General features: G+C 46.6%; 1 protein-coding gene across 2 annotated transcripts in view; it reads right to left on the bottom strand.

Annotated features, from left to right (window-relative positions):
- Positions 1-363: 363 nt before the first annotated feature.
- srgap1a (SLIT-ROBO Rho GTPase activating protein 1a) overlaps positions 364-25109 on the bottom strand; it is a 289071-nt gene continuing 264325 nt past the window's right edge. For both annotated transcript variants that reach the window (XM_070900273.1, XM_070900274.1), the window contains exons 18-22: positions 21997-22076; positions 8145-8325; positions 7134-7271; positions 5603-5945; positions 364-1007 (exon numbers count right to left, since the gene is read on the bottom strand). In XM_070900273.1, coding sequence (XP_070756374.1) covers positions 630-1007; positions 5603-5945; positions 7134-7271; positions 8145-8325; positions 21997-22076 — 1120 coding nt within the window. In that variant the 3' untranslated portion in view covers positions 364-629. The remainder of the gene's footprint in view (positions 1008-5602; positions 5946-7133; positions 7272-8144; positions 8326-21996; positions 22077-25109) is intronic.

The raw sequence follows: 25109 nt of genomic DNA, 5'->3' as shown, positions 1-25109 counted from the left end.
ATGATGTAGGCGCGGGGCTCGTTTTTTTAAAAAAAAAATTCCGCGCAGCCAAGAAAAAAAAAAGACAGCGTGACGAGTGGTTATCTTTCCCAGGCGATCATTCATTTTCGAAGCAGCGTTTTCATAATGCAAATCTTGGCAATAAGGCCGAAGGAATGTTAATGGAAGAAACAAAAAAAAAGAGAAAAGCAATGTAACAAAAGCAAAGCGTTCAGACATGTTGAGGCTGCTCTTCAATAAGCCTCGTTAAAACAGACGAGGATTTTTCTCCCATCAGTTCGAGGCCAAAAAAAAAGCTATCATGTTTCCCCCCTTGTTTAAATAAATGCTCCAAAGGGAAGTCTTTTTGTTAACTTTTTCTTAAAAAAAAAAGTCACTTGTTGCAGCAGAAGTTTTCAAGTCTAGTTAACGTTGGTGTAAGTTCCACATATAAACAGTCCAGTTTGAAATGGAGATCAAATGCCCTTGTTAATTTACTACCGAGACATATATTCTAACACTGAAAGAATACATCTCCAATTATAAACATTAAAATATCAATATTCTTATCCACGTCCTTTGCCAGCCACATTGATCCAAAAAAGGTTTCAAGTCACATCCCGCTCGTGAGCTGAGCTCACGGTTCTTCGTTACATGGTGCAGGATTTGTCTGTGGAGCCCTGGACGGCCGGAGGGGGCCCCACGCTGGGGTTGGTCTTGGGGAGGACCACGGGCTTGGGGCGCAGGGCGGGGGGCTTGAGCTGCACCCCCATTCGCGGCGACAGCACGGGCTTGAAGGTGCTCATGGGGTCACTGGAGGAGCTGGTGCTGCGGCGGATGGAAGGATCGGCGCTCTTGGGCGCCACCGAGTGGTGGGGGCTCCGGGGCTCCGAGGGCGGGAAGGAGGCCGGAGAGCTCTTCTTCTGCTCCAGGGTGTCCAGGACCACGTCGGGCGCGTGCTTGGCCGTGCTCTGGCGCTCCAGCTCCCGCAGCTCGTTCAGCGCCGTGTTCATCGTTTCTTCAATATCCTGCCCGCAAAACAAAACAAAACGTTTTTTTTTTTCAGTCAACTTTCATTCATTTGGGCTTTTAAAAAAATTCTGCACTTAATTTTCTTTTGATGTGTGTCTGACCATCTGAAAATTTGCAGCGGTTTGGCCGCAGAAATCTAATTTGCAAGTGGGGCCATGTTTAGCATCCTTCGACAGAAACGCTAACCTCGGGATCATTCTACAACAACTTGCATCTACATAGCCGTGGTATTGAGGTGGATGGACATGGTTCCGGCATAGATCCCTGCGCTCCTCCAGTTAACATGCCAAGGTACTTCACAAGAGCAATTATCAAACAAAATCTGACACCAAGCCACATAAGGTGATATTAGGACAGGTGACCTAGAGCTTGGTCAAAGAGGTAGGTTTTAAGGAATGTCTTAAAAGAAGGAGTGGTGGAGAGGCAGAGAGGTTTAGGGAGGGAGTTCCAGAGCTTAGAGCCCAGGCAGTTGAAAGCACGGCTGTCAATGGTGCGCGATGGCAGTCAGGGGGAAGGGGTGTTGTGCAAGAGGCCAGAATTGGAGGAGCGCAAGGATCTATGTCACAACCACGTCCCGTTCACCTCGATACCACGGCAAAGGCAAAACCCATTATGGACAGTTCCGAAAGTTGCAATCTATGATTTCTTTTCGCCTGAAATGATAAAGGAGGCAATCACTGGAGAGCTGGGACAGCCAAGAACAACAAATTTGATTAGTCACATGCGCGCACACATAAAAAAACCTCACTAAATATAAAACTGTAACTGCGGCAAGACGCAGCTGCCACGAGCAAACCCTGGCAGCAGAAGTCCTGAATCTGGTGGAGAGCTGAATTTTCCAAGCGGAAAATGGCAGCTTTTACATCAGTTGCATTCACGTCAATAGTACGCGTCCCACTCTGGATTTAGGGGCAGGAACCAAAGGGTCGTTCTTCCGATCGGCACGGTTTTGATATGAGGCGCTAAATGCCCATACCAAAACCTGGAGAATATATCCAACAATTATCATAGTCAATATGAGAATAAGAACGTAAGAAATAGGATCAGGAGTAGGCCATTTGGCCCCTCGAGCCTGTTCTGCCATTCAACAAGATCATGGCTGACCTTCGACCTTAACTCCACTTCCCTGCCCGAACCCCAAATGCCTCAATTCCCTTAGTGCCCAAACATCTATCGATCTCAGCCTTGAATATACTCATTGAAAAAGAAAGACTTGCATTTATATAGCACCTTTCACGGCCACCGGACATCCCAAAGCACTTTACAGCCAATGAAATGCTTTCTGAACTATAGTCACTGTTACAATGTAGGAGAGCCGGGAGCCAATTTGCACACAGCAAGCTCCCACAGGCAGCAATGTGATAATGGCCAGATACTGTTTTTAGTGATGCTAACTGAGGGATAAATATTGGCCAAGACACCGGGGATAACTCCCCTGCTCTTCTTCGAAATAGTGCCATGGGATCTTTTACATCCACCTGAGGGAGCAGACAGAGCCTCGGTTTAACGTCTCACCCGAAAGACGGATAAAGTCATTGACTAAGCATCTACAGCCAGCACTCTGGGGCAGAGAATTCCAAAGATTCACAACCCTCTGAATGAAGAAATTCCTCCTTATCTCAATCTTAAATGGCTGACATCTGATCCTGAGATTATGCCCCTGGTTCTAGACTCCCCAGCCAAGGGGGTGAGCAGGAGAAACAGCCTTGCAGCATCTACCCTGTCAAGCCCTCTTCGGAGTTTATACGTTTCTAGGAGATCACTTGTCATTCTTCTGGTGTGGTGTCGGCCCTTTATTGTTGAAAAAGAAAGCCCAGATGAAATAATATCCCGAATAGTTTCCTAGCAAACAACTAAATCTCTTTGCATAGGTGCATTTATAATGTCAGCTTCTAATTCACAACATTAATGTGTTTTTTCTTGGCTGAGCGTCTGAAATAAGGCAGACTTTAAATTATTTAGACTTTCTCTTGTCAATCTATGTTTCTGAAAGCTGTAACGATTTTCAAAGGAATTTGCTTTCCAACCTTTGCATCCCCTTCCACATATTCCATTCCAGGTAATGCAGAATAACACACCAACGTTAAGCTTTGTAATAGAAAATCCCTCACTTCAGAGACACCTGCTCCAAGCAACATGGATTCAAAAATCCATATATTGATATCACTAATTATGTACAAGAGGTAGATTTTGAACTTGCCTTGCTGCTTGAACCTAATGTTATGGATCACCCAGTTATAAAAACACCCGATATTCATTTCTGAATAAATAGAGACAAAAATTGGGCTGTTCCGATAATGGGCGGCTGACTCACAACACTGGTTTTACACCCGAGCGCAAACTGAAAATCTATCCCCATTTCTCACCGAATAATTTGTACAGGATTTATTTTGTTTTAAAAAGCCTTTGTTCTTTAGGGAAGGAAATCTGCTGCCCTTACCCGGTCTGGCCTATATGTGACTCCAGACCCACAGCGATGTGGTTGACCTTTAACTGCCCTCTGAAATGGCCCAGCAAGTCGCTCAGTTGTGGCAAACCGCTACGACAAAGTCAGCACTGTGGGAGAACCTTCACCATACAGACTGCAATGGTTTGAGAAGGTGGCTCACCACCACCTTCGAGGGCAGTTAGGGATGGACAATAAATGCCGGCTTTGCCAGCGATGCCCTCATCCCATGAATGAATAAATTTAAAAAAAAAAACAGATGCCAGTGATCTGCTTCTCAGTCTGCCAGCCTGTAGGGGGCACACATCAGTAACATAGTTGGGCCCTTCTTTGAAATTGCTCTCCTTTCACTTGGGGTAGTCTACTTCAACCTCCGTAACTTCGTCCGCCTCTGCCCCTGCCTTAGCCCGGCTGCTGCTGAAACCCTTAGCCGTGCCTTTATTACTTCCAGACTCCACTATTCCAATGCTCTCCTGGTCAGCCTCCAATTTTTTACTCTCCGTAAACTTGAGCTCATCTGAAACTCTGCTGCCCGTGTCCTAACCTGCACCAAGTCTCGTTCCCCCCTTGATGCACCTTCCTCCATTCCTACCACCCTATGCACTCCTCCAATTCTGGCCTCTTGTGCACCCATGATTTCCTTCACTCCTCCATTGGTGGCCGTGCCTTCAGCTGCCTGGGCCCCAAGCTCTGGAATTCCCTCCCTAAATCTCTCCGCCTCTCTCCTTTAAGATGCTCCCTAAAACCTACCCCTTTGACTAATTTTTGGTCACCTTATGCAGTATCTCCTTATGTGGCTCAGTGTCAAATTTCTTTTGATAACGCTTCTGTGAAGTGCCGTGGGATGTTTTACTCCATTAAAGGCACTATATAAATGCAAGTTGTTGTATAGGGGGGGGAATACTTTGCCTTCTCTCTGCAGATGGCAGCAGCTGATATTTAAAAGCATACAGAATGGAGAATCCCAGTCCCATCTCTCCCGAGCACCATCCTGCTGTACCTCGGAGCATGGCGAGGTAATAAACTATTACTGTCTGATAACCTTTGGCATAATGCAATACCAGTGACATGCAAACTAAATCCAGTCGTGTGTAGTTTGGAACAAATGAATTAAGACATATTCAAGATTTGAAATCGAAGTCGGAGGATGGAGTTGTTCTCCTTGGAGCAGAGAAGGCCAAGGAGGGGATTGGATACAGATGTTTAAAATCACGAAGGGTTTAGATAGGGAGTAAATAAAGAGAAACGGTTTCCAATGGCTGACGGGTCGATAATCAGAGGGCACAGATTTAAGGCGATTGGCAAAAGAACCAGAGGTGACATGAGGAAAAACTTTTTTACGCAACAAGTGGTTAGGATTTTTTGCGGATACCAGAAATGCGAGGGTATACATAATCAGGTAAGGATGAACAGGCTGGGCCTCTTTTACCTTGAAAAAGGAAGGCTGAGGGATGACCTAATAGAGGTCTTTAAAATTATGGAAGGTTTTGATAGAGTTGATACAGAGAGAATGTTTCCGCTTGTGGGGAAGAGCAAAACTAGAGGCCATCAATATAAGATAGTCACCAAGAAATCCAATAGGGAATTCAGAAGAAACTTCTTTACACAATGAGTAGTGAGAATGTGGAACTCGCTGCCACAGGGAGTGGTTGAAGCGAATAGTATAGATGCATTTAAGGGGAGGCTAGATAAGCATATGAAGGAGAAGGGAATAGAGGGTTACACTGTTAGAGTTAGATGAGGGAAGGTGGGAGGAGGCTCGAGTGGAGCATAAAACCGGCATGGACTGGTTGGGCCGAATGGCCTGTTTCTGAGCCGTATATCCTATTAATCCTATGATTTGGAAAGCACTGCCTGATTGGGTGGTGGATACAGATGCAATAGTAGCCATCAAATGGGAATTGGATAAATACTTGAAGAAAAAATTGCAAGGGGCATGGGGAAAGTCGGACTAACTGGAATGCTCTTCGAAAGAGCTGGCGTGGACTCAGTGGGCTGAATGGCCTCCTTCTGTGCTGTTCTAGTCTATGATTTGTGTAGCAAAGATGGAGGAAATGTTGCATTGAATGACGGACACGTTCCATGATTCAACACTGAAAGGCTAAAACATCAATGCAGATGAAAAGACAAGTGTCGTGCACAGACCTGGGCGATGGTTTCAGGGTCCAGAGGTTTATGCTCGCTGAAGCTAGTGTATTGGCCGGAGGATGTAGACCTTCGGATTGGTGGACTCTCGATCTTTTTGAGAGCCTCGTGACGGCTGATGTTGGACAGGCTGCCGAGGCCACCCCGGCGCCGCCGCTCCGGACTGTCGACCGCAATGCCGCGGTTCTGGAGGAACAGGCGGGAGCTGGAGTGGGAGGGCGTGATGGAGGGGCCACCGTCCCCCGAGCTACTGACTAAGCCGTGCCCTGGGTGCACCGCACAGTGCCCATCGCTGGCTCGCAATGGGCGCCTTGTCACTGGCAGTTCTGGTCTCCTCTTCTGTCTAAACGGGAAAAAAAAAAAGAGGACCCGCCATTTTTCACGGCACACTTTGCACAAATGGGCTGCCACATTTGCCTACATAACAGTAACTACGCTTCGAAACAATGCATTGGCGATGAATCACTCGTGACGTCCTGGGGATGTGAAAGGCACTGTACAAGAACATAATAATTAGGAACAGGAGTAGGCCATTCGGCCCCTCGAGCCTGCTCCACCATTCAATAAGATCATGGCTGATCATTGACCTCAGCTTCACTTTCCCGCCCGATCTCCATATCCCTTGATCCCCCAAGAGTCCAAAAATCTATCGACCTCAGCCTTGAATACACTCAATGACTGAGCATCCACAGGCCTCTGGAGTAGAGAATTCCAAAGATTCACCATCTTCTGAGTGAAGACATTTCTCCTCATCTCAGTCCTAAATGGTCGACCCCTTATTCTGAGACTGTGACCCCTGGTTCTAGACTCTCCAGCCAGGGGAAACATCCTCCCTGCATCTACCCTGTCAAGCCCCGTCAGAATTTTATACATTGCAATGAGAGCACCTCTCATTCTTCTAAACTTCAGAGAATCAACGCTCGTTCTTACTTTATTGAAGGAATTTGAAAAACACAGTAGGCAGGAAAAGGTTTAAATGTACTAAGTTTAAGAGCTGTTTAAAAGCACAAGTTGCTCTTTTATGTAATTGTCCATTTTCAAAAACCAGTGTAACTGTGAAGCAGTGGCAGAGTGTGGCTATCCGCACTAAATTTCTTTAAATATTTAAATTAGGATTTTAATACCCAGACAAATAAAGCCAACTAGAAGCCAGACTGATGTTGTCTGCAGGTGGCGATTCGCCTTGTTCTTTTCCACAATGCTGGACTCATCCCCACCAAGTGGAATTTTCCAGCTTTGGTTCCACAAGTCATAGAAAGATAGAATGAAGCCATTCGGCCCATCGTGCCCATGCCGGCTCTTTGGCGGAGCTATCCGATTTAAGTCCCACTCCCTCGTTCTTTTCCCCCATAGCCCTGCAAATGTTTTCCCTTCAAGTCTTTATCCAATCCTTGTCTTGTCTTCTTTTCAAATATAAAAGTGTTCACTGGAAAGGTTCCACAAGGAAGGAATGATTTCTGAATAACTCCGGGGGAACGGCGTGAGTGGAATGGATACTTTGGGGGACCGGCGTGAGTGAGCGGATACTGACCTTGCTGCAAAGACATCTGGAATGCGCTCAGTCGGCGAGCCAAAGTCATTCTTCGAGGACAACTTATCGTCGGTGGCTGGCCCACTGCTGGCTTCACTGTCCGCTTTCTGGCTCAGAGTGTCAGAGAACGTATCGTCCCTGGAAGAAGCACAGCCGCGAGTTAGTGTCAGGTTTCAGGAGTTCTTCCCAAGCCCAGAGATTTTGTGCATTCTTCACAAACTAACCAGGAAGTTACAGTGGCCTGTAGGGGTCAAAGTAAAATATGGTGAAAGGTGACGTGAACAGTGAATTGTTCCCTTCTGTGCAAAACTAACGCTCCTTTCTCTTTAACTTTCAAGAAAGAACAGAACGAACGAAAGACAATAAAGTATAGAAAGGACAGACAGACGGAGAAGTCTTGCATCTTTCATGACCTCAGGACGACCCAAAGCATTTTACAGCCAATGAAGAACTTTTTGAAGTGTAGTCGCTGTTGTAATGTAGGAAACGCGGCAGCCAATTTGCGCACAGCAAGCTCCCACAAACAGCAATGTGATAATGATCAGATAAATCTGTATTTTAGGTGTTGCTGGTTGAGCAATAAATATTGGCCAGGACATCGGGGATAATTCCCTTGCTCTTCTTCGATTAGGATCTTTTATACCCACCCGAGGGGGAAGACAGGGCCTCAGTTTAACCTCATCCGAAAGACGGCACCTCCGACAGTGCAGCGCTCCCTCAGTACTGCACTGGAGTGTCAGCCTAGATTTACGTGCTCAAGTCTCTGGAGTGGGACTTGAACCCACGACCTTCTGACTCAGAGGCGAGAGTGCTGCCCACTGAGCCACGGCTGACACCCAAGTTTAACATCAAGGGTCAAAACAGCTGTAACTATATCGATAACTATTATTCTGGAGTAATTATGTATTCATACCAGGCATCGGATGCAAATGAAAGCAGAGCTGTTCTAGCACAGAATGACCAGTTGTCAATAAAAGCCCTTTTTCGTGAAAGATGAGAGCCATCACTTACGTGTCCTGCACCACGATGTACTGATGGGGTACCAGCCCGTCAATCCCATTATGCCTCCCCTCCCACCAGTCGTCAGAGGCTCGCAGATAGAGAAGTAACGAAGCTCCTTTCTTGAACGACAGTTCTCGCGCAGACCTTCCTGCGTAATCGAACTTGGCTATGGCTTCAATGGGTTCACCTTCTGAAACAGAGCACGACATTATGCCTCAGTTATTGGCAGAACTTGATTGAAACCATTACGCTCAATTCTCTTTACCCAAAGCTAGATAGTGGCCCAGAAATTGCGGTCGGAGGCCTCCAACCTGAAACATTTCTACGAATCTATCTGGTGGTCCGAAGACTTGTGGTCCTAGGCCTCTATGCGATGGCCTGCGTAGGAGCCCCTGTATCCCAGGGACGCAGGCCATCGCACAAGTCCCTGGGATCACGTGGGCTGGCGCCACCAGAGTAGGGGTATTCCCATTCATACTTGGTGAGTTCCGCAAGGACAGTATTCACCATAATTATGAATGGGAATACCCCCCAAAACACACAAACACTTAAAAATACATTTTTAAAAAACACATTTAATATCAAAATGGAATTTAATTAATTATTTAAAACAAAAATTTACATTTTTGAAAAATAAATTTACATATTTTAACGGATCTAAAAGTAAACGTATCTTATTTAACACGATTTCAAATGTTTAAATTATTGAAAAAATTTAATTTTTCTGTCTTTTAAAAGCCTTGCGCTGATAAAAGCAGACCGTACGCCTCAGGTCTGGATGTAACAAAGGCATGGATGAGGGTTTCTTCACCAGAAACAAAAGCATCCACACCGGTCACCTCGCAGATACTGGTTGACCCTCTCAGTGCCTCCACCATTTTCTGTTTCAGATTTTCAGTGCCTGCAGTTTTTTTGGTTGCCTTTTGTAGAATCTTTGGCGAATGAAGGAATGCTGAGAGAATGTTCTCTTAAAACAAGAGCCCCCATTAACTGTTTGACACGTTAAACCTGTGTGTTTCCAGCGCTTTTGCCTTTTGATTCCCATTAACAGAGCTTTTGGTGTACCAGTAGCCTGCAGTGCAAAGAGTTCACACCCACCAGTTGCCCATTAGTTATATAACGATTGAATTTTACAGCACAGAATGAGGCCATTTAGCCCATCGTACTTGTGCTGACTCTCAGCTTTGTTCCTTTCCCCATAACCTTTTTTCTTTTTCACTTCCCTCTTCAAATCCCCTGTGGACTCTTTATGCACCACTATTTCTGGCAAGGCATTCCATATCTTAATACCCTGCGTAATGACATCTCTCACAACTTTTGTCGATTAAATCCAATGAAGGCCCTTCAGTCGCCGACTCAGTGGATGTGGTTTTTCATTATTTACTGGATCAAAACTCTTCGTAATTTAGATCGGCCCTTTAGATTTCCTCTCTACCTTCTTTGTTCTAATGAAAAGGGGCCCAAGTCTCTCTAGTCTATCCGCCTGACTAACCCGCTCGTTATTGGTATCCTCCCTTTTGCAACCTCTCCTCTGCCTTGATGTCCTTCCTAAAGTAGGACATCTTAAAGTGGACACAATGTTGTAACAGCAGCCTATAATCAAGGACAGACTAAAATTGGTCAGGCCAGTTAGCCAGGGCAATGATATTGTTGAAAATGAAAATCACAAATATGATGCAAGGTGGATGGTCATTTTGAGTGTTACATAGATCAGGAGCAATTCCCCACAATTTTCCTAATACTTCCCTCTTTAATGAGGTGCTCCAATCACTTGAGTGCTGGATAGTTAGAACATAAGAAATAGGAGCAGGAGTAGGCCACTCGGCCCCTCGAGCTTGCTCCACCATTCAATGAGACCATGGCTGATCTTCTACCTCCACTCAATTTCCCGCACTATCCCCATATCCCTTGATTTCCCTTAATATCCAAAAATCTATCGATTTCTGTCTTGAATAGAAAGACCCAGCCTCCACAGCTCTCTGGGGAAGAAAATTCCAAAGATTCACCACCCTCAGTGAAGAAATTTCTCCTCATCTCAGTCCTAAATGGCTGACCCCTTATTCTGAGACTGTGACCCCTGGTTCTAGACTCCCCAGCCAGGGCAAACATCTACCCTGTCAAGCCCTGTAAGAATTTTGTATGTTTCAATGAGATCAACTCTCATTCTTCCAAACTGTAGAGAATATAGGCCTAGTCTGCTCAATCTCTCCTCATAGGACAATTCCCCATCCCATGAATCTGTCTGGTGAACCTCCGTTGCACTCTCTCTATGGCAAGTATATCCTTCCTTGGGTAAGGAGACCAAAACTGTACACAATTCTCCAGGTGTGGTCTCACCAGGGCCCTATATAATTACAGTAAGATGTCTTTACTGTTATACTCAAATCCTCTTGTAATAAAGGCCAACATACCATTTGCTTTCTTAAATGCTTGCTGTACCTGCATGTTAATTTTCAGTGATTTGTGTACAAGGACACCCAGGTCCCTCTGAACACCAACATTTCCCAATCGCTCACCATTTAAAAAATACTCTGCTTTTCTATGTTATTGTCCTGAAGACACTGGCCTTGAATCCCGACAAGATTCAGTCATTTGTTCCCCCGGGATGGATAGTTCTTAGGATGCAACAGTGAGACTGCAGAGAATGGGACCAAGCTCATTATTTATTTTTCTTTATGGGATATAGTTCCATGGGCAATGACCGTCGGGGGCGCCATAACTAATCCTCACGCGTCAGCAGGTTAATCACCACTGGTCTTCCTGTCCTCACCAGACCATCCACACGTGCGAGCACTTCAATGGGGATCGTGAGCAGGAAAAACCCAGGCAATTTCTTCCTTGTCCCTACACGCACCTGGTCACTACCGCACCTGTAAGCTAACCTGGCTGAGATCGGCAACAGCGGAGACGGAAGCTAGATCTCTCCTGCCGAGTATGACTCAGTACTACACAATGCAATTATACACTGAGCCACTAGGGGGAACACAGGACCATATATTGTAAAGCACAATTTTTAACTGGCACTCGATCAAAGGAAAGTAAAAATGTCACTAAAAAGATGGAAATAATTCAAAAAGCAATTGAAAACGGACATTAATTTAAAATCTGCTAAAACAGCTCCTCCTGTTTAGGCACTCCTGTACCTTATTAGAATAAAGGGCCACACATTTAAAACTGAGATGAGGAGGAATTTCTTCTCAGAGGGTTGTAAATCTGTGGAATTCTCTACCCCAGAGAGCTTGGAGGCTGGGTCATTGGATATAGTTAAGGCTGAGATAGACAGATTTTTGAGCGATAAGGGAGTAAAGGGTTATGGGGAGCGGGCAGGGAAGTGGAGCCGAGTCCATGATCAGATCAGCCATGATCTTATTGAATGGTGGAGCAGGCTCGAGGGGCAAAATGGCCTACTCCTGCTACTATTTCTTATGTTCTTATGTTCTTATGTTGCTCTGTGAAAGGATACATGCGAATGGGATTCCAGATTGTTTCCAATGCCAGATTGTAATAAATCGCAAGGTTGTAAGAGAAAGGAGTGGGGCGGGAAGAAAGGGGAGACTCAGAAGGAAAGAGGGAGTGAGAGGGAAGGGGAAGGAGAGAGAGAGGAGAAACAGAAAGAGATGAGAGATGTAAAAGTGAGAGAGAAAGGGGAGGGAGAGAAAGGGGGGAGAGAGAGAGGAAGAGAAAGGCGAGAGAGAGAAAGGGGAGAGAGAGAAAGGGGAGAGAGAGAAAGGGGAGAGAGAGAAAGGGGAGAGAGAGAAAGGGGAGAGAGAGAAAGGGGAGAGAGAGAAAGGGGAGAGAGAGAAAGGGGAGAGAGAGAAAGGGGAGAGAGAGAAAGGGGAGAGAGAGAAAGGGGAGAGAGAGAAAGGGGAGAGAGAGAAAGGGGAGAGAGAGAAAGGGGAGAGAGAGAAAGGGGAGAGAGAGAAAGGGGAGAGAGAGAAAGGGGAGAGAGAGAGGAGGGAGAGAGAGAGGAGGGAGAGAAAGGGGAGAGAGAGAGGAGGGAGAGAAAGGGGAGAGAGAGAGGAGGGAGAGAAAGGGGAGAGAGAGAGGAGGGAGAGAAAGGGGAGAGAGAGGAGGGAGAGAGAGAGGAGAGAGAGAAAGGGGGGAGAGAAAGGGGAGAGAGAGAGGAGAGAGAGAAAGGGGAGAGAGAGAAAGGGGAGAGAGAGAGAGGAGGGAGAGAGAGAGGAGGGAGAGAGAGGGGAGAGAGAGAGAGGAGGGAGAGAAAGGGGAGAGGAGGGAGAGAAAGGGGAGAGAGAGGAGGGAGAGAAAGGGGAGAGAAAGGGGGGAGAGAGAGAAAGGGGGGAGAGAGAGAAAGGGGGGAGAGAGAGAAAGGGGGGAGAGAGAAAGGGGAGAGAGAGAAAGGGGAGAGAGAGAGGAGGGAGAGAGGGAGGAGGGAGAGAGGGAGGAGGGAGAGAAAGGGGAGAGAGGGAGGAGGGAGAGAAAGGGGAGAGAGAGAGGAGGGAGAGAAAGGGGAGAGAGAGAGAGGAGGGAGAGAAAGGGGAGAGAGAGAGGAGGGAGAGAAAGGGGAGAGAGAGGAGGGAGAGAAAGGGGAGAGAGGAGGGAGAGAAAGGGGAGAGAGAGGAGGGAGAGAAAGGGGAGAGAGAGAGGAGAGAGAGAAAGGGGGGAGAGAAAGGGGAGAGAGAGAGGAGAGAGAGAAAGGGGAGAGAGAGAGAGGAGAGAGAGAAAGGGGAGAGAGAGAAAGGGGAGAGAGAGAGAGGAGGGGGAGAGAGAGGAGGGGGAGAGAGGGGAGAGAGAGAGGAGGGAGAGAAAGGGGAGAGAGAGAGGAGGGTGAGAAAGGGGAGAGAGAGAGGAGGGAGAGAAAGGGGAGAGAGAGAGAGAAAGGGGAGAGAGAGAGAAAGGGGAGAGAGAGAGAGGAGGGAGAGAAAGGGGGGAGAGAAAGGGGAGAGAGAGAAAGGGGAGAGAGAGAAAGGGGAGAGAGAGAAAGGGGAGAGAGAGAAAGGGGAGAGAGAGAAAGGGGAGAGAGAGAAAGGGGAGAGAGGGAGGAGGGAGAGAAAGGGGAGAGAGAGAGGAGGGAGAGAAAGGGGAGAGAGAGAGAGGAGGGAGAGAAAGGGGAGAGAGAGAGAGGAGGGAGAGAAAGGGGAGAGAGGGAGAGAAAGGGGAGAGAGGGAGAGAAAGGGGAGAAAGAGAAAGGGGAGAGAGAGAAAGGGGAGAGAGAGGAGGGAGAGAAAGGGGAAAGAGAGAGGAGGGAAAGAAAGGGGAGAGAGAGAGGAGGGAGAGAGAGAAGAGGGAGAGAGAGGGGAGAGAGAAAGGGGAGAGAGAGGAGGGAGAGAGAGAGAGAGAGAGAGAGAGGAGGGGCATCTTTAATGTACATTGGTAACCTACACACTAACCCAGCTTTTATCATCAGCATTACTTTAATGCAGGTGGTAACACTGCACTAAAATAACACTGAAAGGGATGGCTAGGCTTCCATTTCCTTGAACTTAACAAAGACATGCCCAAAAATACCATTTGACAAAAGGTCTATTTCTTGGTTAGCACTTAGGAAAACAAATGGTATGTTGGCCTTTATTACAAAAGGACTGGATTATAAGAGTAAATACGACTTACTGTAATTATATAGGGCCTTGGTGAGACCGCACCTGGGGTACTGTGTACAGTTTTGGTCTCCTTATCTAAGGGAGGATATACTTGCCATAGAGGGAGTGCAACGAATGTTCACTAGATTGATTCCTGGGATGAGGGGATTGTCCAACGAGGAGGGATGGAGTAGACTAGGCCTATATTCTCTATAATTTAGAAGAATGAGAGGTGATCTCATTGAAACATACAAAATTCTTACAGGCTAGATGCAGGGAGGATGTTTCCCCTGGCTGTTGAGTCTAGAACAGTCTCAGAATAAGGGGATAAATTTCTTCACTCAGAAGATGGTGAATCTTTGGAATTCTCTACCCCAGAGGGCTGTGGAAGCTCAGTCTTTGAGTATATTCAAGACAGAGATCGCTAGATTTTTGGATATTAAGGGAATCAAGGGATAGTGCGGGAATGTGGAGTTGAGCTCGAAGATCAGCCGAATGGCCTACTCTTGCTCCTATTTCTTACGTTCTATCTATCTAGCAGTCAAATGATTGGACTACCTCAATAAAGATGAGGCTCCATATCGTTCTTTTAAATCTACAAGCCCGCCCCCCACCATGAGAAACAGCAGTGGCAGCATAAACAGCTCCTGGAATCCGAATTTAAAAAAAATATATAAAAACAGCTGTAGATGGTTCTCAGCTTGCTGTTTCTCCCCCCACATATATCATGTGTTCAAGGTGAGGGTGATCAATGTTGGGGAACAGAACCCTTTGTGCCTTCACAGTCACCATTGAGCACTCCGGGGTCATATTTGACGCAGGTTATTTATAGGGAAAAGACCCCCTTAGAATTCCCCAAACATGTTTCTTAATTCACATCTCAGAACAGTGCCCCCGACTGTGCCAGTTTGAACAGTACCACTCCCCTTATCTTATGGCCCCTCTCTCTGGAGAGTGACAATTTGCACAGAATTGCAGGCATTTTTATTTTTAGGGTCACTCCCTACAAGGAAGTGGGATTCAACTCCCCCGTTTCATTGCGCAAATCATCATTATGCAAATTGACTGCCACGTTTCCCATATTACAATAGTGACTACACTTCAAAAGTACTTCATTGGCTGTAAAGCGCTTTGGGACGTCCCGAGGTCATGAAAGCCGCTATATAAATGTAAGTCTTTTTTTAAATTACAAATGGCAAAAGGGACAGATTTTTAAGTCAGAAATCTGAGCGTGATTGGATTGAAACCTGGGAGGTAAGGGAGGTCTAAATTCTTCATCCCCTCAGTCAATAAAGAAAGGAGAGAAAAACTTGCATTTATAGAGCACCTTTCATGATCTCTAGACGTCGCAAAATGCTTTACAACCAATGAGGTGCTTTAAAAAAAGCTTAGTCACTGTTGTAATGTGGGAAACAGCCAATTTGCGCACAGCAAGCTCCCACAAACAGCAATGAGATAATTTTAGTGATGTTGGGTGAGGGATAAACATTGCCTAGGACACTAGGGATAACTCCCCTTGCTCTTCTTCGAAATAGTGACACGGGATCTTTTATGTCCATGAGAGCACAGACGGGGCCTCGGTTTAACGTCTCATCTGAAAGACGGCACCTCCGACAGTGCAGCGCTCCCTCCAGTACTGTATTGGAGTGTCTCTGGAGTGGGACTTGAACCCATAACCTTCTGACTCGGAGGCAAAGGCGCTGCCCACTGAGTCACAGATGACATCATCAATGGGTGCAGGAGGTAGCCCAGTGTGCTGACTGACTGCACCACGGAGTTTCACTGCAGTCAGGTGAAAGCCTAGTGACAAACGACTGAAGAGAGTCAGGAGTCGGGAAGCGATGGCTGGTGTTCTCTCTCAGCGGGCAACACGCCCACATGGAAAGTGCAGAGCTTGAGCTTTTGTTGCGAGTTTAGCACTTGCTGGTCTTCAGATCAAGGGCAACGTCAAATCTGATTAGCACCACACTGAAGAATTGGACAACAGACGCTCCCAAGGTGCTCGGAATAGACTTGAAGTGGCGGCTCAGCTGACAGAAGCAGGTTGGTTATCTGGGAAGTTATCAAATATCGCAGATATTTCAGGATCAACTAAAAGTAGAAGCAAACGCTATGGCTGTTCAACGTAGCAAGGTTCCAACAAAGGTCATTTTGCAGCCTGCCAAATCAAGACTCTGAAACTGCTGACGACAGAAAAGTGCATTTGTTTGAATCAGATCATAGCAAAAGTGGGCAACGTGCTCAGAATGATGAAGGGTTTTGAGACAGTAAATAAGGAGAAAGCGTTTCCACTGCCAGAAGGGTCGGTAACCACAGATTGAAGATAATGGTCAGAAGAACCAGGTGTGATGAGTAATGTTCCCTTTAAGCTCACGAACAGTCGGCTCACCGGCTTTTAAATGCAAAGGCCGCAAATGCTTGGATTTTTGGATGGGCCACGCACCTCTTTAAAGGAGCCATGCGGCCCCAAAGAAATTAAGGGAAGCACTGGAGAGGAGGAGAATTTTATTTTATTTTTTTTTTTTAAACGCAACTAGTGGTCATGAAGGGAATCAAGGGATATGGGGATAGTACAGGAAAGTGGAGTTGAAGTAGAAGATCAGCCGTGATCTCATTGAATGGTTTCAGAAGCAGTGTCCAAAGAGGCTGGTGCTAGCTGAGCGTCTAAACCCAGGGGCAACAGGCAGTTTGGCATCGCTCTCGCAAGACCTGGACACAGACCAAGTTACATGGCATAGATTGAAAGTAGTTGGTGGAAGGATCAGAGGGGAGATGAGGGTGGTGGGGGTCTGATACTCACTGCCTGAAAGGGTGGGAGAGGCAGAAACCCTCAACTCATTTAAAAAGTACTTGGATGTGCACTTAAAGAGCCGTAACCTACAGGACCACAGACAGAGTGCTGGAAGGTGGGATTAGGCTGGGTAGATCTGTCGGCCGGCGTGGACACGATGGGCCGAATGGCCTCCTTCTGGGTCGTAATTTTCTACGATTGTATGATTTCTGTCAATGGCGGAACAGGCTCGAGGGGCCGAATGGCTGACTCCTGCTCCTGTTTCTTATGTTCTTATGATCTGGATTGCACTGCCTGAAAAGGTGGTGGGAGCAGATTCATTAGTAACTTTCAAAAGGGAATTGGATAAATACTTAACAAATTGCAGGGCTAAGGGGAAAGAGCAGGGGAGTGGAACTAATTGGAGAGCTCTTTCAAAGGAGATGGTACAGGCATGGTGGGCAGAATGGCCTCCTTCTGTGCTGTATAATTCTGTGTATATCAGTCCTTGGTCCACATGTAACTTGGTCTGTGTCCAGGGCTTGCAATGGGCAATGCGTGGGCTTTTGTCCCCGGGTTTAGACGTTCAGCTAGCTCCAGCCTCCTTGGTGACTGCTTCTGAGGCCAGGGGCCTGCTAACTGGTTCCAGAAGCTGGCAGGCCGAGACTTGCTCTGCACCTCGGCCATCCTCAAGGTGTGCGTGCAGTAGCCGAGCGATGGGAATCACACCCCGAGCCCATCTTTCCATGCCTCAACACCCCTACGTCACAATACAACCACATCAAACTGGCCGTGTGCGATCGAGGAGGCTGTAGTTTGGCTGCAGAGTGGGAGACCCTGGGAGTCTTTACGTGCTTTCGGCTGCTCAAGGGTCTGCAGTTGGTGGCCCTGGAGTAAAGTCAAGGGAGCAGTTAGAGTACTGGTTAGGGTACTGGACTAGCAACCCAGAGGTTTGGAGTTCAAATCCCACCGTGGTAAATTGTGAAACTCAAACTAGGAATTTAGCAGCCTCCAATATTCACTTGCTCCACCAATGGCGCACCGTGACTGCAGTGTGTATTATCTAGAGGATGCACTGTAGCAACTTGCCGAGGCTTCTTCGACAATACCTCCCGAACCCGTGACCTCTACCACCTAGAAGGACAAGGGCAGCAGGCGCATGAGAACACCACCATCTCCAAGTCACACACTATCCCGACTTGGAAATATATCGGCCGTTCTTTCATTGCCACTGGATCAAAATCCTGGAACTCTCTCCCTAACAGCACTGTGGGAGTACCTTCACCACATAGACTGCAGCGGTTCAAGTAGACGGCTCACCACCACCTTCTCAAGGGCAATTAGGGATCGGCAATAATTGCCGGCCTTGCTGGCGACGCCAGTTTTCCCAAAAATGAAAAAAAAAATTGTCAGCTAGCAGCAGTTTAAAAAAAGAAATCTTTTATGGACATGACAACTGGTGAGTGGAGCAGGCTTGGGGAGAATGGGGGACTTTGGATCTATGGGTCCTGATGCTCTCCACCACTGGTGGGGGGGTTGCCTCGCCTCACCTCATGTCTGGCCTGTAGACTAATTCAGAGATTGATTGCTGTGATTAGTGAACAACCTCCGTCCTTTCTCCTCCAGCAATTCCGATGTTCCAAGCACCTTTAGAGAAAATAAAACTGGCAGTCCTGCGGTAACTGGGACTGTGTGCGCGCTGCATTTTGTCAATGCTAATTCAGCAGATGATGAGGGAAGAAGCGAGGGCCGTTAACAGAGGAGTGCTTTACAATTTGGCACAATTCCCCTCAGATGGAATCATATCAATTCATCACTGCCGTTGGTCAGGAAACTGACTTTAGCAGATGTCATTTCAATCAATATGGTTTTCTATTCCGCCCGGAGCCCTTACATCGCTAGTCCAAGAGGAATCGATACAAAGACGGCTCACCCATCACAACCATTTCACATATAATCCTCGGGAATTTCATCTCTCTGGGCTTTAGTGGTGCTACAGATTCTCGATTAAATATCCCCCTAACCGCATGGGTCTGATTAAATGAATTTATCTGAACACGCTGAAATCTATCTTTGCAGTAACTGAGAACTGTGCCTTGTATGTTACTGACCTCCAATATTTTCTAGCTGGTAACTCGAGGCCTCGAAACTGTCAAATGCAGAAAATGAGACTGGAAATCAAGTCTGTGTTTCCAGACTTTCTTTTGCATGAATACAGTGCAGCATTGCCCCATTAATATTCAGGCTGCTGGTCCACATTGTGCTAACGTCAGTGTTTGAACACGGTGTGAGCTGATATTCTCTAAATACTGCAACGCCACGATTGTAAATCTCTATGGCGACTGGAGCAAATGACCATTTCTGATTTATTCCCCATGGTGAATGAGCAAGAGGTTTGCTTTGTTTTAAAAAAAACATTTCTTTGTCTGTCTTTTATGCTGAAGGTGACTGAAGGAACATTCGTGTGTTAGATAGAGCCCCTGGTGCTTACAATTTAGAATCATAGAAATTTACAGCACGGAAGGAGGCCATTCGGCCCATCGTCTGCCCATCGACCAACAAAGAACTATCCAGCCTAATCCCACTTTCCAGCTTGGTCCGTAGCCCTGTAGGTTACGCGCTTAAAGTGCACATCCAAGTACTTTAAAAAAATGTGATGAGGGTTTCTGCCTCTATCGCCCTTTCAGGCAGTGCATTCCAAACCCCCACCACCCTTTGGGTGAAGAAATTTCCCCTCATATCTCCTTTAAACCTCTCCCCAATTACTTTAAATCTATGCCCCCTGGTTGTTGACCCCTCCACCAAGGGAAACGGGTCCTTCCTATCCACTCTATGCAGGCCCCTCATAATTTTATACACCTCAATCAGGTCTCCCCTCAGCCTCATCTGTTCCAAAGAAAACAGACCCAACATCTCCAATCTTTCCTCATCGCCAAAATTCTCCAGTCCAGGCAACATTCTTGTAAATTTCCTCTGCATCCTTTCCAGTGCAATCACATCTTTCCTGTAATGTGGTGACCAGAACTGCACACAGTACCCCAGCTGCAGCCTATCTCTCCTCACATTTTCTATTCTGATTCTCAATCATAGGGGAAACAAACTAGGGGGCATAGTTTCAGAATAAGGGGTCGCCCATTTAAAACGGAGATGAGGAGAAATTTCTTCTCTCAGTGAGTTGTAAATCTGTGGAATTCTCTGTCCCCAGAGAGCTGTGGCGGCTGGGTCATTGAAAATATTTAAGATGGAGATAGACAGATTTTTGAGGGAGTAAAGGGTTATGGGGAGCGGACGGGGAAGTGGAGCTGAGTCCATGATCAGATCAGCCATGATCTTATCGAATGGGGGAGCAGGCTCGAGGAGCCAAATGGCCTACTCCTGCTCCTATTTCTGTTCTTATGTTCCCTCTAAATAGGCAGACATGTAAAACGAATGATCGCCTTAAGATTTGCACAGCAGCTCATCACACATTGCTGAAACGGTTTGAAAGTTTTGCAGACAACTAGTTACTGTGAAGTGCGTTGTCCTGGGTTACATAGCGTCAGAAAGCCATTCCCACCGACGGCAATGGGATGGACGACCAGTTTTTTTTTTAACAATCTTGTGGGAAGATCCCCAAATAATAGGGAGTAAAGGATATGAAGGTGGGGAACTCACTGTGCTTCTGCTCATGTAGGTGATTTTTTTTATCCCTTTGATTTACAGCAGAGAAGGTTAAAGGGGAGATTTAATAGAGGGCTTCAAAATGATGAGGGGTTTTGATAGAGTAAATAAGGAGAAACGGTGCCCACAGTTGCGAAGGTCAATCAGCAGAGGACACAGATTTAAGATCATTGGCAAAAGAGCCAAAGGAGAAATTTGGAGATTTAAAAAAAAAATGCAGCCGGTTAAGAAACATAAGAATTAAGAGCAGGAGTAGGCCATACGGCTCCTCGAGCCTGCTCCGCCATTCAATAAGATCATGGCTGACCTTCAACCTCAACTCCACTTTCCCGCTCAATCTCCTTATCCCTTGATTCCCTCAGAGTCCAAAAATCAATACTTATTCATTAGTAACTTTCAGAAGGGAATTGGATATATACTTGTAAAGGGAATTTTTTCAGGTCTACAGGAAAAGAGCAGGGGAGTGGGACTAATTGGATCGCTCTTTCAAAGAGCCGGCACGGGCATGATGGGCTGAATTGCTGTATGATTCCACCATGATATTTATGTTCTTATTGGTTCCCCTTCCCCATTAAAATAAAAAAGTGACTGTACTTCAAAAGTAATCCATTGTTGTAAAGTGCTTGGGTGTCTGCAGGGTGCGATAAGGACTATGGCCTACTCCTTCACCTAATTTCTATGTTTCTATATAAAAGCAAATTTGTTCTTTCTTGTAGACTGAATCCCACTATTTACCACTCCCTGTCGTACTGCCGGATTCAAGGTCTGAATGCTTTGGGTCACTTTGCTCTCTCTCTCATCATACTGCGCCTGTTGCTGTGCTCCTGAATGTTGCCTGTAATAATGGCAGGAAACTCACATAAACTGGTTGTTTCCATTCAGTCTAATGTAGATTTCCTGCGCTGTTTTTCTGTGGAAGAGAGGAGGCTGAGGGGAGTCTTGACGGAGGTGTAGAATACTGTGAGGGGCCTGGATAGTGTGGATAGGAAGGACCCATTTCCCTTAGCAGAGAGGTCAATAACCAGGGGGTCATAGATTTAAAGTCATTGGAAAACAGATTAGAGGAGAGTTGAGGAGAACTTTTTTCACCCAGAGGGCGGCGGGGTTCTGGAACTCACTACCTGAAAGGGTGGTAGAGGCAGAAACCCTCATCGCATTTACAAATTACTTCAAAATGCACTTAAGTGCCGTAACCCACAGGGCTACAGACCAAGAGCTGGAAAGTGGGCTTGGGCTGGATAGCTCTTTGTTGACTGATGGGCAGACGATGGGCCAAATGGCCTCCTTCTGTGCCGTACATTTCTATGATTCTATAACTGCCTCGGTCTGCAACCCAGACTGTGACGTTCGTTCCAGACTCTGCACCATTTACAATCGGAGAATGCTTCGGGACTGCTCGTTCTCAGCGAGCGAAACTCTCAGCCCCAGCAGTGAACGTGGCTTCGATTTCCTTCCCTGCCCGATTCACGTTGCTCTGCTACCTCCACCATGTGCTGACGCCAGACAGACTCGCACGTTACTCTCAAGCACTTCAAAATCACATGGCCTTCAAAGCCATTTCCCTTCAATAGTCTCAGCTTCATTCACAAGGGTAGGATTTAATTTTTTTTTTAAAACCACTCTGGATGTGGAACTTTGTCCGCTGAGAGTGGATATTGGGAATTCCTTCACGGAGCTCAAGGGGCCCCTCCATCCCATACTTCCTGCGCATACATTTTAATTTTGGAAATCTGTCAAATCTGCCCTATTGAGGGTAAACAAGGTAATTCCTCTACAGATCCTGAAACCATTTTACAGTCACGATTAGGGAAAAGGGGCTATTACAGTCCGACTCCCATGGGCACAGGTGTTTAAAAACTTTACTTAAAACCAGATCGATAAACCAGGAACATACCATCTTCACTGGTGTGCGTCTCAGTGCCAGCGTCTAGATCAACTTCCTCCAACGTCCCATGCTCACTGTAGGGACTGTCACTGTTGGACAGGGTGGAAAAGAAAACAGGTTACTTCTGGAGGCAGCCGTGCAGTTCCGGAGGAAGAAACGTACTCCTCAACACCGTCTATTCCAATGTTGTCGCAAATTCTTTTCGGGTGCACCACCCCTTTAAACGGGCGGTGCCGCCCATCCAAGTTCCCACGCATGCGCGGGTTTCCTATTGTAAAGCCGCTGAGCGGTCTTGTGCAGGACCTCCAGACCTCCGCACAGCTGCACAACTTAACGGGGACATCGGTCTAGTCCCAATGATTCAGTCAGTGGTTCAACATCTAACGGAGTTGCTTAAAAGGCTTGATCGGGTAGGTAGAATCTATTTCCTCAACAACAAGTTACATTCATAGAGCACCTTTAACGTAGTAAAAGATCCCAAGGGGCTTCTCAGGAGCGTTACCATACAAAATTTGACACCGAGCCACAGAAGGAGATATTTGGGCAGATGACTTGCTCAAAGAAGTAGATTGTAAGGAGCTTCTTAAAAGGAGGAGAGGGGGGTGGAGAGGCGGAAAGGTTTAGGGAGGCAATTCTGGTGGGGTGGTCACAAGAGGACATAACCTTAAAAGCATAAGCTGGGCTGTTCAGGGGTGATGTCAGGAAGCATTTCTTCGCACATAAGGTAGTGGAAATCTGGAACTCTCCACCCTACTCACCCCCCCCAAAAAAAGTGTTGAGGCTGGAGGGTCAATTGAAAATGTCAAAACTGAGATTGATTGATTTTTGTTAGGCCAGGGTACTAAGGGTTACAGAAACAAGGCATGTAGATGGGAGTTAGAGCGCAGATCAGCCAAGATCTAATTGAATGGCGGAACAAGCTCGAGGGACTGAATGGCCTCCTCCTGTTCCTAATAATTTAAATTAAGCAACTTAAGCAACGCAGTAACATTTTTATTTGTCAGATAATTAATTTTATAATTAAGATTCTACTGTACTTTGTCTGAGAGGTAACCACAGAGTGATACTTGTTGGGCTCGTTGTAGAAATAAGACTGTGGTTACCAGGGTGACCGCTATGATTGAGCACCGCTGACACACAACACAGCGAGAACAGCCACCGGGATCGTGGATGTGGAGTTAATTTGGAAGAAACAAGGCAAGGGGGCGGCGAGATGCAGATAGAAATTTCTGAGGGTGAAGAAATGTTCAGTGGAAACCGCTGAGGGAGGGAAAGAGGGAAGATGGCTTGATGGGAAACTCGGGGGTGGGGGGGGGGGGGTCATGGGAGACGACAAGAATTTTAAATGAGAGAGGAGAGGGATGGAACGTGGCGAGGTACTTGAAGGAGGTGAAAATGGCAGAGGGCTAGGGTTAGAGGTCAAGGTACGACTTGGCGATCAGGGCCACATCTCCAACATGGCTTTGTGGCAGGGTGTGTGGTGGAAAGTATAGTCAGGTGGAGGCGCTTCAGTCAGGGGAAAAGCATCACCAGATGTGAGCCAAGCTTCAGTCAAAGACAGGTTGTCAATGAAATCTTCCACAATTAGGTCAAGGATGATAAGGGTCATCTATGAGGCCTGTGCTTACATAGTCTGAACAGCACAGAAACAGGCCATTTGGCCCAACAGGTCCATGCCAGTGTTTGTGCTCCACACGAGACTCCTTCTAATCCTATCAGCACATTTTTCTGTTCCCCCCCCTCCCTCGTGTTTACCTAGCTTCCCCTTAAATGTAGAAATACTCAGCAGCTCGGGCAGCATCTGTGGAGAGAGAAACAGAGTTAACGTTTCTGTTCTGACGAAAGATCATAGACCTGAAACATTAACTCTGTTTCTCTCTCCACCAATGCTGCCTGACCTGCTGAGTGTTTCCAGCATTTTGTGTTTTTATTTCAGATTTCCAGCGTCCGCAATATTTTGCTTTTGTTTTTCCCTTAAATGCATCGATATTATTCGCCTCACCCACTCCCCGTGGTAGCGAGTTCCACATTCTCACTACTCTCTGGGTAAAGAAGTTTCTCCTGAATTCCCTGTTGGATTTATTGGTGACTATTCTTTATTTATGACCCCGAGTTTTGGTGTCCCCCACAAGTAGAGACATCATCTCCACATCTACCCGTTCAAACCCTTTCATAATCTTAAAGACCTCGATCAGGTCACCTCTGAGTAGTTCTGCCATCATTCTAGTAAACCTTTCGAGCACCTTCTCCAGTATCTCTATGTCCTTTTTATAATATGGAAACCAGAACTGTTCACAGTACTCCTCGGACCCAAAATTCATCAGCATACCGCCCACAAACACACGTTTTGTCAAAAAACAGGTACATACCGCTGGGTGAAAGTTTCATCAGTGACATACCCCCGGGCGGTATGCACACTGCCCACCCATATACCGCCCAAAAGTGCAAGTTTCATGACATACCGCCGGAACTGCATACCATCCTGGAGAAGGTGCTTTTACTTGATCTTAAGTGGGCGGTATGTTCGCAGAGCTGACAGGTTTGTTTTATATTACACAGATCTTTATAGTTCTCCACAGTTTGATCTATTTTTAATTGGATTGTTCTTGTGTTAGGCAATAATATAAATGGTCTAATAAAGCCTTATTTACTCCTTTATTAATGAACTGTAATAAAAATTCTATTAGTCTCTCCTCTGCCCCCCACAGCGATCTCCCCGCCCTGCCCCACAGCGCTCTCAGGCCGCCAGTCTCTGGCCTCTCGTCGGTGCCTCTCGGGGAGCGGAGTTTGACAGCCATGCGCGTGTGTACAACTCGAGAACCGAAGATTCCAGAGTCAAAAGGCCTCCTCCGCCACACACCACCCGTTGCACTCCGCTCCGGTTACCGCCGAGAAAAGTGGGATGAAACTCCCGCCCACTCGGTCCCAGCGGTACTGAGTGGTAGAATATGACGCACCGCCCGGGGACCGCCGAAAAACGGACGGAACTTGTGTTTTACCAATTTCGGCCCCCAAGTGTGGTCTAACCAAGGTTCTGTGCAAGTTTAACAAACTTCTCTGCTTTTCAATTCTGTTCCTCCAGAAATAAACCCCAGTGCTTGGTTTGCTGTTTTATGACCTTA

The sequence above is a fragment of the Pristiophorus japonicus genome, chromosome 15 (assembly GCF_044704955.1).
Source record: "Pristiophorus japonicus isolate sPriJap1 chromosome 15, sPriJap1.hap1, whole genome shotgun sequence".
In the NCBI taxonomy this organism is placed as follows: Eukaryota; Metazoa; Chordata; class Chondrichthyes; family Pristiophoridae; genus Pristiophorus; species Pristiophorus japonicus.
The sequence above is the reverse complement of the archived record's forward strand: the minus strand, read 5'-3'. Positions and strand labels throughout refer to the sequence as shown.